Here is a 13,602-nt window from a genome sequence, read left to right as displayed (position 1 = left end):
TCCACACCAGGTGAGATTTTATAAATCTCAGTTCCTATCCCCTTGTATGTACCTTTCCCCGCTTCAGCAACAACCACAACAGACATTGTAACCTTTCTTTTTAGAGAGTGGATTAATAACTTGCCTGGAGCCATATTCCCCCACCCTAAAAAGACGTCAAACAATATATTTTACGAATTTCCTGTGTATTACTTGTGGGAGGGAACGGATAAAAACCAAGCTGCCTAACAGTGTAGTGAAACACAAAGTCTCCAATAACGCAGGGACTATAAATAAACCAACTTGCAAACGCAAGCTTTCAGAGAAATTTTCAAATTCTTCTGGAAGGCAGTCTGTCAATCCCTGTTGATAAATGTTAAAGGGAGGCCCCTTACCTTTGGGTCTCAAATAACAACGGGAAAGGATCGTGTGTTTTAAAAAAGCACCCTCTGCCTTCAGATCAGAAGTCCAGGCATTTTTTAAAAAAAAGATTATTTGTGCTGGATTTGATGCTCCATCACTGCTGTACTGTTCTTGCTCGATAGCTAGATCAGGATTAGGACTGAGATGAAATTTTGACAGAAAAATATCTCTCTCCAAAATGTTATATTTTGCATACGGAATTTATATTCTGGGTGTGAAATCTTAGAGCAGAATTCAAATGTTATAGTTATTGGCATCTCATCTTGATTGTCTTGTTTTGGATAGGGAATAAGTATGAAATTATCAAACACCATTGCATGTCAATTTTCAAACACTGCCAAATACTACCTACCACTGCATGTCAGATGTAAATATAAAACAATGAATAATGTTTTTATCTTGCTGCTCCTTCAAGAAACTTGAGATTACCTACATTTATTTATTATTTATTTATTTATTAAACTTATATACCGCTGCCATAGCCAGGGCTCTCTGGGCGGTTTACAGAAATTCTAAAAACTGAGGTAAAAACAAGTATACAAAAATTAAAATTCTAAAACACAGAACATACACACATAAAGCATTAAAACCGATTAAAAACTAAACGTGTGGGTAATTAGGATGTGCCGCCATATGCCTGGGCAAAGAGGAAAGTCTTAACCTGGCGCCGGAAAGATAGCAGCGTTGGTGCCAGGCGAGCCTCATCAGGGAGATCATTCCACTGTCTGGGGGCCACCACTGAAAAGGACCTATCCCTCGTTGCCATACTCCGAGCCTCTCTCGGAGTAGGCACCCGGAGGAGGACATTAGATGTTGAACGTAGTGACCAGGTATATTCACGTCGGGAGAGGCATTCCGTCAGGTATTGTGGTCCCAAGCCGTGTATCTCCCCGCCCCATGTATTTTATGCTCACAACAACCCTGTGAGGTAGGTTAGACTGAGAGAGAGTGACTGGCCCAAGGACAGAAGTTATTATTTTATTGTTCAAATCTATATCTCAAAGCGGTGCCCAAGGAGGTTTAAGACAAATGGGATGTATCACAACATAAAATAACTATATATGTGTGTGTGTATATATATAAAATAAACAGTTTAAAAAGCATGCGACCTTTGGCCAGGCACTGTCTCTCAGCCTAACCTACCTCACAGGGTTGTTGAGAGGATAAATGCGGAAGAGGAGAACTATGCCTGACTATATGTTCCTATCTACTTACATATGTATTAATCTTTTGCCAGTCAGTAGAGGTCAGGGGTTTCTTCATAGAATCATTGAATAGTAGAGTTGGAAGGGGCCTATAAGGACATCAAGTCCAACCCCCTGCTCAGTGCTGCCCCAGAGGGCAGGGGTAGATGGAAATGACATAAAGGCCAGGAGGGTAGATTTTGGTTGAACAAACAGGGAAAAATACCTGACGGGAACAACAACTCAACAAAAGGAGTGCTCTCCCTCGCTGGAGATTTTTCAAGCAGAAGCGCTGTAGCTTTGGACTTATGGGGCAGCAAGGCGGAGGAGATGGCTTAAAACATACACCCTTCCAACTCCAGTGTTACCTGGAGGCATTCCTGCTGGAGGGAGAGTAGGCAATTAAAGGTGCAATACTATGCATGTTTAGACAGAAAAAAAGGCCTACAACTCCCAGCATGCCCCAGGCCTCCCCCACCCACTCCCGCTGTCTAAACATGCATAGCACTGAGACCTAATCTCATGGCTACAGAGAAAACATTGGAGGCTGGTGGCTCCAGTTTCGGAGGGGCTGTCAATCCATTTTGGGTTTCAGTCAGAACCAGCCAGCCAGGACTCTAAAGGAGCAATGCAAGGGGATAGCCCCCAAATAGTTCAGCACCTCGGACAGCTCCTTTGGAGTTCTGGCTGGCTCTGACTGAAACCCAGAATGGATCCACAGCCCCGCTGAAATCGGAGCCAAGGGCCACACGTGGAATAATACTATGTAACACAATGTAATATATGTAATATATGTATTGATGTATTAGCTGGAACTGATTTTATATTTGACTTGTAATTGGCTGAAATGAAATGAATGAATGAATGAGAGCAAGGCACTCTGTGCATGCTCAGTTAGTAGCTTCCGGATGTAATAAATAGATAAAGAAGTGGGCGGGCCTACAGACGGGAGGGGGCGGGGCGAGGTGGGCATAGTTGATGGAGAAAGGGTGGGCTTAGAAAGCCCGGGTTAAGAGAGTGGGGTTCTCTTCTCCCCACCCCGGTGACTGGCGTCTCCCAAAAATATTCCTCCGCGGCGCCCAGGGGATCGACGCGACACGCGTTCGCTCCGAGCCGTGCTGGTTCACACGTGCGCGCGTGCACACGTGTAGGACGGGTGTCGGGAAAGGAGGAGCCTTTGGATGGCGCGCGGCTCTGCGCGCAGCCGGGCCGGGAGGGAGCGAGGGAGGCGGAGCGGCTCCACCGCCCCCTTCCGCCGCTTCGCCTCCGTCGATCGCGCCGCCAGCAGCGGCTAGAGAGAGACCGCGCGGCGCCGGCAGGGGAGGCAGGCGAGGCTGGAGCGGCGGATCGGGGCCGGGGCTTCTCGGGCAGGCAGCCCAGGCAGGCGGTAGGGAGACGCGGGAGGGGGCTTTCCGGGCTGGGAGAGAAGGACGGAGAGAGGCAGAGAAGGACCCCCACCCCCACCCCCACCCCACCCCCGGCGGAGGAAGAAGGATTGCGCGCCCCCCCCTCCGCTGCAAAATCGGGGCTCCCCAAGACAGAGGGGGCTGCCAGAGGCTGGGCAGGCAGGGGAGGGGCGAGGGCTGGGAGGACGTCCCTGGTATTCACACACACACACACACACACACACACACGTGTCTGCTAGGACGGAGTCGCAGAATTCGGAGAGGACCGGACAGGATCAAGGGGAGGATCCACCAGGGGAGGATCGGGCTCTCGCTCTCTCTCCAGAAGAGGAAGGAAGGGCTCCTTCCGTTGGCAGGAAATTAAAAGGGAGGGGGGTACTGGGGTAGTAGCCAGGTGGGGGTGGGGAGGGGTTGAGCCGCCTAGCTAGCATCTCTTGAACTAGAGGCCTCCCCGGAGGGAGGGCAGGTGCTTCCCCGCCCGCCTGCCCCATGGCTGCCATGCTGCCCTGGCGCAGAAGCAAGTTTGTCCTGGCCGAGGAGGGGGAGCGCCAGGCGAAAGGCAAGAGCCTGGGTCCGGGCCTGAGCTACGCCTCCTTGCTGTCCAACTTCGTCCGCTCCTGCCCGGACCTCTGGCCCGACTGCCCCCTGGAGCGCCTGGGCAGCGTCTTCCGCAGCAAGCGCCAGAAGGTGGAGCTCAACAAGGAGGACCCCACCTACACCGCCTGGTACCTGGGCAACGCCGTGACCCTGCAGGCCAAGGGCGAGGGCTGCACTGACCTGGCGGTGGACAAGATCTGGGCCAAGAGCGACTCGGGGGCTCGGAGCACCAAGATGAAGCTGACCCTGGGGCCCCACGGCATCCGCATGAGCCCCGGCGAGAAGGGGGCCCGCCGGCCCAGCCACGCCTACCTGCTGCACCGCATCACCTACTGCGCAGCCGACGGGCGCCACCCCAAGCTCTTTGTGTGGGTCTACCGGCACCAGGTCAAGAACAAGGCGGTGGTGCTGCGCTGCCACGCGGTGCTGCTCTCCACGGCCGAGAAGGCCCACGCCGTGGCCCTGCTGCTCTACCAGACCTCCAACTCGGCCTTCAACGAGTTCAAGCGCCTCAAGAGGCAGAACGACGCCCGGCACCTGCAGCAACAGCTCCTGGGCGAGGCCATGATCCCCCTGGTGCCCCTGCGGAAGCTCCTCAACGGAAAGTGTCCCTACAGGCCTCCGCCAGACAGGAACCGCAGTGCCCCCAGGCTGAGCGCCATCCAAGAGGAGGAAGAGGAGGAGCAAGGGGGGAAGGAGGAGAAGGCAGAGAGCCACGGCCACGCCACCGGCCACGCCAACACCCACAGGGTCAGAGCCAATGCGGTCATCCGGTCCAGCGGCACGCTCAGTGTTGTGCCGCCCGCCACCGCCACTCTGACCGCCTGCCTCTCCGTCCCTCTCCCTGGCAGCGGCCCGGCCGTGGGCGCCGTCCACAGCACCGACGCGGCCAGCAGTCCAGCTTCCAAGGTGGCCCAAAGCCGGGAGCTGCCGGAGGTACTGACCTTGGCCCGGGAGCTGCGGACTGCCACTTTGAGAAGCCCGCTGCCCCAGGCGTACATGCCATCGTGGGACCCGCCGTGCGTGTCTTCTTAGGGATCCTGGAGCCATAATTGTATTGTTTTTACTCCCCCCAGAGACATTCTTGCTGATGGATCCTGCTGTGGGTGTTCAGAACATGCCGTTCCCGCTGCTGCTTTGTTCCCTGGGCTGCTGTCTGTACATCCAGGGTTGACAGACTGCGCACGGCAGAGCGGTCAGTCCCAGTTGATGGATAAACGTCATTTCCATGTGCCAGGCCGACCGAGCTGGTGTTTCGGGGACCGGTTTTGCCTTTTGAGCAAAACAACCCCGGCTGCTGACCTTCCGGTGCTGACGCTCAAAGGCTTCCAAATGCCCGGCGACTCACCTTTGGGGTCACAGCGTCGCTGTGCAACTCCGGGATCAGATTTTGTACATTTCGTCGCCTCGGCAGGGAAGGGAAGGAAAATCAGCCGGTGGATTTCATTTCTGCGCTCCTGCGGAGGGGAGAGAAGGCTGTGGAGGCTTAAATTGCCCTTTGTGGTCGCTTGAAATAGGAAATGGGGGAAAGACAAGGTCTAGAAAAAACAATCTCTGTGTGTATGTACAGATATAGAAATTTATTTATACATAAAGAACGTTCACCCTTGGAATTCAGATCTGCTTTTTGCATGCTCTTTTTCGGGGTGCCGAGGGGGTGCACATGTGACCTCGGATTGGGCATCTGAATTGGGGAACCCTGCGTGGTGGTGGGGACACAATTTCGCTGAAATTCACCAGGAGGAGGAGAAATTCGCAACAATTTCTCACAAGAAGGGCTCACCATTGCCAGGGGTTGTAGCACAGCTCCAGTCTCTTCGTAGGGTTTTTTTTTGGGGGGGGGGGTTGCACAACTGCTGCTTGTTGCACCAGTGTCAACTGTCAAAGCCAAGTCTCGATTCTGCATCCTCCACAATGCAGGTGGGATTGGGGCAGTGTTGCAGGTGGAACTAGTGCTGTGCCAAAATCTGTCCTCCAATTTCCCGAAAGTTTTCTTCCTCATTCTCAGGGCGTTTTATAATTTTTTTTGAATTTATTTGGGTGGGTTTTTTAAGTGTACCTGATTCCTGGGAGGTGGCCAAAGGGCTGAGTAATATTTTATCTTTTGGTTACACATCTCTGCAGCCTCTCAGGCTTCCTGTGCTTCCTGACCCCCTGGGCTTTCATTGAAGTGCGGGAAGTCAAGGAGACTCGAAGCTGACAGATAGTACAATGAAAGACAAGAGACTCACACCTGCTCCTTGGCCACCTCACAAGACCCCTGAACCCAATCCAGGACAATTTCTCTGAAACAATCCCCTTTGAATCAGGGGTCTGGAAACAAAGCCCCATGAAGAGAGACTGAAAGAACTGGGCATGTTTAGCCTGGAGAAGAGAAGATGGAGGGGAGACAGGATAGCACTCTTCAAATACTTCAAAGGTTGTCACACAGAGGAGGGCCAGGATCTCTTCTCGATCCTCCCAGAGTGCAGGACGTGGAATAACGGGCTCAAGTGACAGGAAGCCAGATTCCAGCTGGACATCAGGAAAAACTTCCTGACTGTTAGAGCAGTGTGACAATGGAACCAGTTACCTAGGGAGGCGGTGGGCTCTCCCACCGTAGAGGCCTTCACGAGGCAGCCAGACAGCCATTAGTCAGGGGTGCTTTAAGGTGGATTCCTACATTGAACAAGGGGTTGGACTTGATGGCCTTTAGAGACTCCTTCCAACTCTACGATTCTATGATTCTGTGAATTTCTTTTTGAAAACAATTCTCCCCCCCCCTTTCAAATTGAAAGAGAATAGGTCAGCAATGAAATAGGAGAAAAAATCGGTACAGCAGCAGTTGGAACCAACAGACCTGCTAAAAATCAATGGGGACTCAAGTTCAGCATGACTGATTGCCCCATTGATTTCAGTGGGTCTGCTCTAAGATCACACATGGACTTCAGTTGGAGCTGTGGCGTGGAAGGGAGGTAGGATTTAATCTTGGGGTAAAATGAATCCAACGTAATCCCTAGTTAGAGTAGACCCATTGAAATGAATGGGACCTAGGTCAGTCATGACTAATGTAAGCCCTATTCATTTCAGTGGGTCTGCTCTAAGTAGGACTGTTGGATTTTACTCTTGGCATCTTAAGTACATTGTGCTTTATTTGCACCTCATAGAATCACTCGCCTTTGGGGGGCCAGGGTACACTGTCCCAAAGGACCTGTTTCTGTGTCCAGAAAAGCCAGATCCATTGCTTTCAGTAAGGGCCAACCTGCATGGATCTCCTGCATATTTATTTATTTTTAAAAGGGTAAATGAAGTCACGTGCGTCCGTGTGCATCCATATTGGGCCAGTGATTCTAAAATAAAATAAAAAATAAACAGGAAAACGTCCGGCCCTCCCATTTTCCCCAATCCAAATTCCGCCCTGCCCCCGGAGTTAGTATTTTCTCTGAAGGGGGGGGGGAGTTATATGTACCACACTGGTATATTTGCACATTTTTGTTGTTGTCCTTTAATGGGACAAGGCAGTGCAAGTTTGGGGTTTCCCCAATAGCAGCCCGCCCCCCTCCCTGCTATGCAGACGTCGCTAGTCAGCACTCATGCAAATAGGGGTTGGCTGAATTCATCAGCCAACGGTTCGCTCCCAGCCCTTCCTGCTGATTTAACAACAGGGCACGATCCACCATTGCAAAGGAGCAGGAGCTGCACCCCTGCACTCACGCATTCAGAATGAGGAGCTGTTTGAAAGTATGGGTGGGTGGACATCTGTCCATTTTCAACCCGAAGGACAAATTCCAGTGGTGGGCTTGGAAACTTGCTATTTACTGTTTTACTCTGTACAGCACCATGTACATTGATGGTGCTATATAAATAAATAATAATAATAATAATAAATTGGAAAAGCAGGACACAGCCAAATAATCGCTGAATGGGGAAAGGGGTGTCGTCAGTTGGGATAACCCGGAGGGCCACATTCCGCCCCCCCTCCCCCAGGCCTGAGGTGTATATATGCCCCGTCCGGCATATATTCGCATGTACATGTATGTAGAGCGATAATCTAGACCAAGTTGGCTGGGAAAAGAGGTGCAGTTAATTTATTTCTCCCCCAACGGCCGCCTTCTTTCCAACTTGCTACAAGGCTTGCACTCATGCAAATTGAGATTGGCCGGAGCCGGAGCTGGAGCTCCTCGCTCCGGCTTTGCAGATGGAGCCTGCTGCCTTCCGTCCTGCAGGAACTGTGCTTTATGGCCTCTGCAGTGTTAATAGCCGCTGCTGCGGGGGGAGGAGTTCATCTTCGCGAGATGGGTTTGCCAAAAGAGGAAAGTGAAGGCTTTGATTGGACCGCTGGGAAGGAATTGAACTGTGAACGAAACTACATATGATTTTTTTTTTTGTGGAGGGGGGGAGGGGTGATATATCTGTCATGTGGTCTCTTGACTCCCGCCCCTTTAATGCAATGGCATATGGTGCCGGGGGGGGGGGGGGGCAGGTACTTATTTTGATAGCAGCAGAAAAACTGGGGAAGTCGGTATTTGCCGTTTGCCTAATTGAAATGGTCTCTCCACCCCCCCACCCCCCACATGGCACTGCAAAGGAGGCTACCATGCAGGATGAGTGGATGCTTTGGAAGACACACACACACACACAATAGTATTATGCTAGCAAGATTCCCGGCATGATCATGGGTGAGCTACGTGCGTGTTGAAGGGGGGAGGGCTTGCATGTTGCAAAAAGCTGTATGTGCACGCCATGGGCGCCCTTATGCGCAACGCCCAAAGACACATTGCAGCCTGCACAGGGAGTTCAGTGCCAGGGCAAACAGATTCTTCCAAAGGCCCATGAAGCACATCTCCTGAGCGCCCATCTCTGAAGGAAACGCTGCTAGCACACGCCAATAATAATAATAATAATAATAATAATAATAATAATAATAATAATAATTTCAGACCCTCTTCTCCCTCTGGATTGAGGTGGGGAGCAGCACTGAATACAAAAATATAAAACGCATAAAACTGATTGAAAACATAAAACCAATACATTATTACAATCTCAAAATCTTTTAAGGCATTTTAAAATTCAACTGGGTAGGCCTGCCGGAAGAGATCTGTCTTCATAGCTTTTTTAAATTCAGAAAGACTATGAAGCTCTCCCAGCAGGCCATTCCACAGTCTGGGAGCGGCAAAAAAGAAGGTACTCTGGGTAATGGTTGACCTGAACAGCTTTGTCTCATCCCTACAGAGAAAACTATCGGATTGCTCCAACCAATACACCCCGCTGCCTCTTGCCGTTTCAATTTTCCATGAATGGCAACCTGTTTACTTATATGGGAGGAAATAAAAGGATGCATTCTCCAGGGTTTCAGGGCAGGGGTATTTCCAACACTACCTGTAGATGCTGATTGAACCTGGGACGGTCTGTATGCAAAGCAAGGGCTATACCACTGAGAATCTGGACTCTGGAGCGCGGCTGCTGCCAGTCAGTGCCAGCAATATTGGGCTAGATCAGCCTTCCTCAACCTGGGGCGCTCCAGATGTGTTGGACTACAACTCCCAGAATGCCCCAGCTGGGGCATTCTGGGAGTTGTAGTCCAACACATCTGGAGCGCCCCAGGTTAAAGGAAGGCTGGGCTAGATGGACCAAGGCTCTGACTCAGTATAAGGCAGTTTCCGACGCTTGATATGTTTTTCCGGAATGGTTTTGCAGTGGTATCAATACTCACTTTGAGATTGCTTTGCTGCAGTGTTTTATCGATGTGAACGCGTGCATTGGAGATAAACAGTGGGCAGGTGGAGGAAAGTCACAAAGGTACTGAAAACTGCCGCCAACTGAGCATGTGCAACATTTTGTAGAAAACCAAGGGATCAATCAAACAACAACAAAACCCAGAGCTACGCAAGGTTCCTCGTGCATTCCCAATGGATTGGATCGACTTCTGAAACCAGGAAGAGCGATTAATGAGTTGTCAGTCCTGAGCTGGCACCAGGGCGCTTGCAGATAGGAGTCTCCTAGCAGTAACAATCGACAGGCATTGTGAAGCTTATCCCCATCTTTTTTTGCTTAACGAGGTTTTTTTCTGGTAAGAAACAAATGAACTGAAGAAGTGGTGAGAAAACGGAGGAGGTCTAGAAGTTGGTGACATTGTCTCAATCTCCAGACCCATCACCATAAAATTCCATGAATGGAGCAGTGTGGTTGCACAATAAGGCCTTTATTCATCTGGGAGCAGCCGTGTTATCGAATAAGCAATGGGAAATTGTTCACGGCAAGAACTTCGCCCTTCCAGGAGGAAATTTGCATTTGGGGTTGTGGGTCGGAGGATTTGATTTCGGCCTGCCTCCTGTAGCTAGGGTCGAAGGAGAAACTCACAATGGCATCAAAGAAGTTTGGATTTCCATGAATCCAACCTATGGATTCCGCTTTTCCTAAGTTGCATGGATTCCGCAGACTTGAGGGCTTTAAAAAAAATAAAAAATACTGTCTGGAATTTTACCCAAATTTAGTTGTAGAAAACTATGTTAGAAGAAAAAAATACCGATCAAAAATGTGCACACACACACCCCCCTACATAGACTATAATATGAAAGCGTATATTTTGGGAGGATTTATGCCTTTTGGGGACAATTTGCTCATTTTTGCAGGTGCAAAGTTGCGCAAATTTGGGAAACCGGAAAAAAATCTGATTCCACCAATGAGTGTATTATGGAATGAAAGGCACCTAACAATCCCTGAAATGCAGTCGGAACAGGTTCCATGGCATGGGATACAGAAGGTTCTGAAATTCAATCCCAGCTATCTCCTGGTAGGGTGAAGAAAGACTCTTGGAAGTCGGCTGCCAGTCAGTGAAGTCAGTGTACTGAGCTAGAGGGATCATGGCGAAGGTCTGTAGCTCAGCGGCAGAAGAACACATCCCTTGTATGTGGATTCCATTCTCAGCACCTCCTGGTAGGGATGAGAAAGACAGATGTCTGAAATGCTGCAGCTGCGTAGCTGCGTAGCAATGCATTTGCTTTGCATGCAGAAAGCGCTGGTTTCAGTCACCTGGGTCATCGCCAACTAGGGCTAGGAAAGTCTCCTGTTTAAAAGCCTGGATAGCTGTTGCCAGACAGAATTGACACCGCTGAGCTAATATGACTGATGTTTTGCCAAGTGGAGGCTAGTGGCACTGATGTCAGTGGGGCTGTGTACCTTGGAGCGCTTCTTTAGAGATTCTGATTGGTTCTGACTGCATCTCAGGGTGGATTCATTGCCCCATGGACATCGGAGCCACCAGCCTCCTCTGGCTCACAGGCTACTCTGCTCTCAACGGTGAGAAAGCTCATGGCCAGTTCACCAAATCCTAGAGTTAGAGGCGGTCTTGGAGGCCACCTATTCCAAACCCCTGATCAATGCAGGAGGTTCAAAGCTAGAGCGTTCTCCAATTGCTCTTAGTACTGTCAATCCATTTTTCCCCCTAATGTCCAACTGAAATCTACCTTTCAGTAACTTTAACGCATTAGCTCTACTCCTGCCACCGATAGGAGCAGAGAACAAGGTTATACCCTCTTCTATATGACAATCATTTGGATATTCGAATAGAGCTCTTCACCTTGGAGAGCTCCTTTAGACTTCTGACTGGTTCCGACCGAAGCCCGGAGCGGATCCACTGCCTCACTGACATCGGAGTCACCAGCCTCCACTTGGAACTCTGCTATACTTCCATTTGCTGCAAAATTTGAACTGTTTGCTCTCGTCTCCCTTTTCACTCTCTTGAGAAATGGTCGTTCAAGACAATTTTACGCATGTTCTTTGCGTGTGGGCAGAACGTAGAACCTGATGACATCTTTCCCTTCATATACGGCAAGGTCCCCAGAGCATGTGCAGAGCGTCACCAACTAATCGTTGAAGAAACAACCAACCTGCAATTGGTTCCTGGGTGTGAGGAGGAGGCCATGCCAACGTTTTTTTATAGAGGGGAAGCAGGAAAATAAACCTTTTTTTGCCATTTTGCACACAGAAAAGCATGGAACGCCACCCCCTGTTTCTTCAGGCATTTTATCTCCAGATTTTGGGAGAGGAACTGCTCCCAGGGGCAGGGTGAGGAAGAATATGAACTTTGGAGGAAGATGATTGCATATTTTTAGAGCTACGTTCTATTGCCACGGCAATTCCTTTCTAGCAAAATCCATCACAAGAAGAAACAGGAGGGGAATCTGGTTTGAGTGGTCATGGCAACCGGCTTATTTTATTTCATTTTATTTTTAAGTCGGGCCAAATGGTTCACGGGCCTAACACAACCTCCTCCTGCGGTCTTCTGCCAGTGAGAATCTTGGCCCATCAAGCTATTGAGTTCTCACATCTCCCCTTCTTCATCTTTATCCTTCTCTGTATTCTTTCTTTCTCTCCTTGCTTTTTATTGCCTGCCTTTGAGGCTGAAACATCTTATGCAAGCTTATTTTTTTAATTTATTTTTTTTACACAGGCGGAAAAGGGAGCTGTAAGCTTTACTTTCGGGGTTTTGCTCCTGGAACAGCACCACCAGAAAAATCATGTTGTGGTCTGTCTAGCCCAGGCACTCCACCACTGAGCTGTGACCCCCTCCCCAATGTGCCCTGATAAAACATTTTTAAAAGCATTCTCAACGTGACTGTAGTCCATATGACAGCATCAAGGCATTTTGTGTGTGTACGTGCAGTGTTTTAATGGTGCACAGTGTAGGGTGACCATATGAAAAGGAGGACAGGGCTCCCGTATCTTTAACAGTTGCACAGAAAAGGGAATTTCAGCAGGGGTCATTTGTATATATGGAAAACCTGATGAAATGCCACCTTCATCACAACAGTTAAAGGTGCAGGAGCTATAATAGAAAGACCAGACTTAAAAGAGGGCAGGGCTCCTGCAGCTTTAACTGCTGTGATGAAGAGGGAATTTCACCAGGTTCTCCATATATACAAATGAGACCTGCTGGAATTCCCTTTTCAATAAAACTGTTAAAGATACAGGAGCCCAGTCCTCCTTTTCATATGGCCACCCTATCTTCTTGTCCATGCCGCTTTGTGAAGGAGCATTTAACTAGTCTGCGGGGAGCATCTCAGCAAAGGCAGCCCGTTTGCCCATCTCTCAGGGACCCCTTACTCTTGCAACAAGTGGCATGTAGCTGTTTTCTTCTTCCTCCTCCTCCTCCTCCTCCTCCTCCTCGTCATCTCTCTCTCCAAGCAGCTGGCGGTGTTACGTGCAGCTGGTGACATTCAATGCCTTTTCCTCCTTCCACTGAGGGACACGGACGGCTCTGCGCTGTGGTCATCATTGTTTCCCTTGTGTAGGCTGCCCATACCCTCCGGAAAATTCCGGAAACCTCTGGGGAGAACTGGGGGTCCGGAGCAACCGGACTTAGGGCCCAAAATACCGGGGTTGTGGTTACTGGGCCCGCAACATTATTATTATTATTATTATTATTATTATTATTATTATTATTAATTTATTTATATAGCACCATCAATGTACATGGTGCTGTACAGAGTAAAACAGTAAATAGCGAGACCCTGCCGCATAGGCTTACATTCTAATAAAACCATGATAAAACAATAAGGAGGGGAAGAGAAAGCAAACAGGCACAGGGTAGGGTAAACAGGCACTGGGTAGGGTAAAACTAACAGTATAAAGTCAGAACAAAATCAAGTTTTAAAAGCTTTAGGAAAAAGAAAAGTTTTTAGCTGAGCTTTAAAAGCTGCGGTTGAACTTGTAGTTCTCAAATGTTCTGGAAGAGCGTTCCAGGCATAAGGGGCAGCAGAAGAAAATGGACGAAGCCGAGCAAGGGAAGTAGAGACCCTTGGGCAGGCGAGAAACATGGCATCAGAGGAGCGAAGAGCACGAGCGGGGCAATAGTGTGAGATGAGAGAGGAGAGATAGGAAGGAGCTAGACCGTGAAAAGCTTTGTAGGTCAACAGGAGAAGTTTATATTGGATTCTGAAGTGAATTGGAAGCCAATGAAGAGATTTCAGAAGTGGAGTTACATGGTCAGAGCGGCGAGCCAAGAAGATGATCTTTGCGGCAGAGTGGTGAAC

General features: G+C 49.4%; 1 protein-coding gene across 1 annotated transcript; it reads left to right on the top strand.

The window, feature by feature from the left end:
* Positions 1 to 3,370: 3,370 nt before the first annotated feature.
* FAM43B (family with sequence similarity 43 member B) lies at positions 3,371 to 4,624 on the top strand. Its single transcript, XM_063145415.1, has 2 exons — positions 3,371 to 4,312; positions 4,499 to 4,624. Exons 1-2 carry the CDS (start codon positions 3,482 to 3,484, stop codon positions 4,622 to 4,624), a joined length of 957 nt encoding a protein of 318 aa, XP_063001485.1. The 5' UTR covers positions 3,371 to 3,481.
* Positions 4,625 to 13,602: the final 8,978 nt, after the last annotated feature.

The sequence above is a fragment of the Elgaria multicarinata genome, chromosome 20 (genome assembly GCF_023053635.1).
Source record: "Elgaria multicarinata webbii isolate HBS135686 ecotype San Diego chromosome 20, rElgMul1.1.pri, whole genome shotgun sequence".
Lineage (NCBI taxonomy): Eukaryota > Metazoa > Chordata > Lepidosauria > Squamata > Anguidae > Elgaria > Elgaria multicarinata.
Note: the sequence above shows the minus strand (reverse complement) of the source record. Positions and strands in the feature narration are given on the sequence as shown.

What these genes read in the sequence shown, in the direction of transcription:
- FAM43B (XM_063145415.1), top strand. Translation starts at nt 3,482, where the DNA reads ATGGCTGCCATGCTGCCCTGGCGCAGAAGCAAGTTTGTCCTGGCCGAG. An exon ending in AGGCAGAGAGCCACGGCCAC is followed by an intron (nt 4,313 to 4,498) that starts GCCACCGGCCAC and finishes CCAGCTTCCAAG; the next exon opens with GTGGCCCAAAGCCGGGAGCT.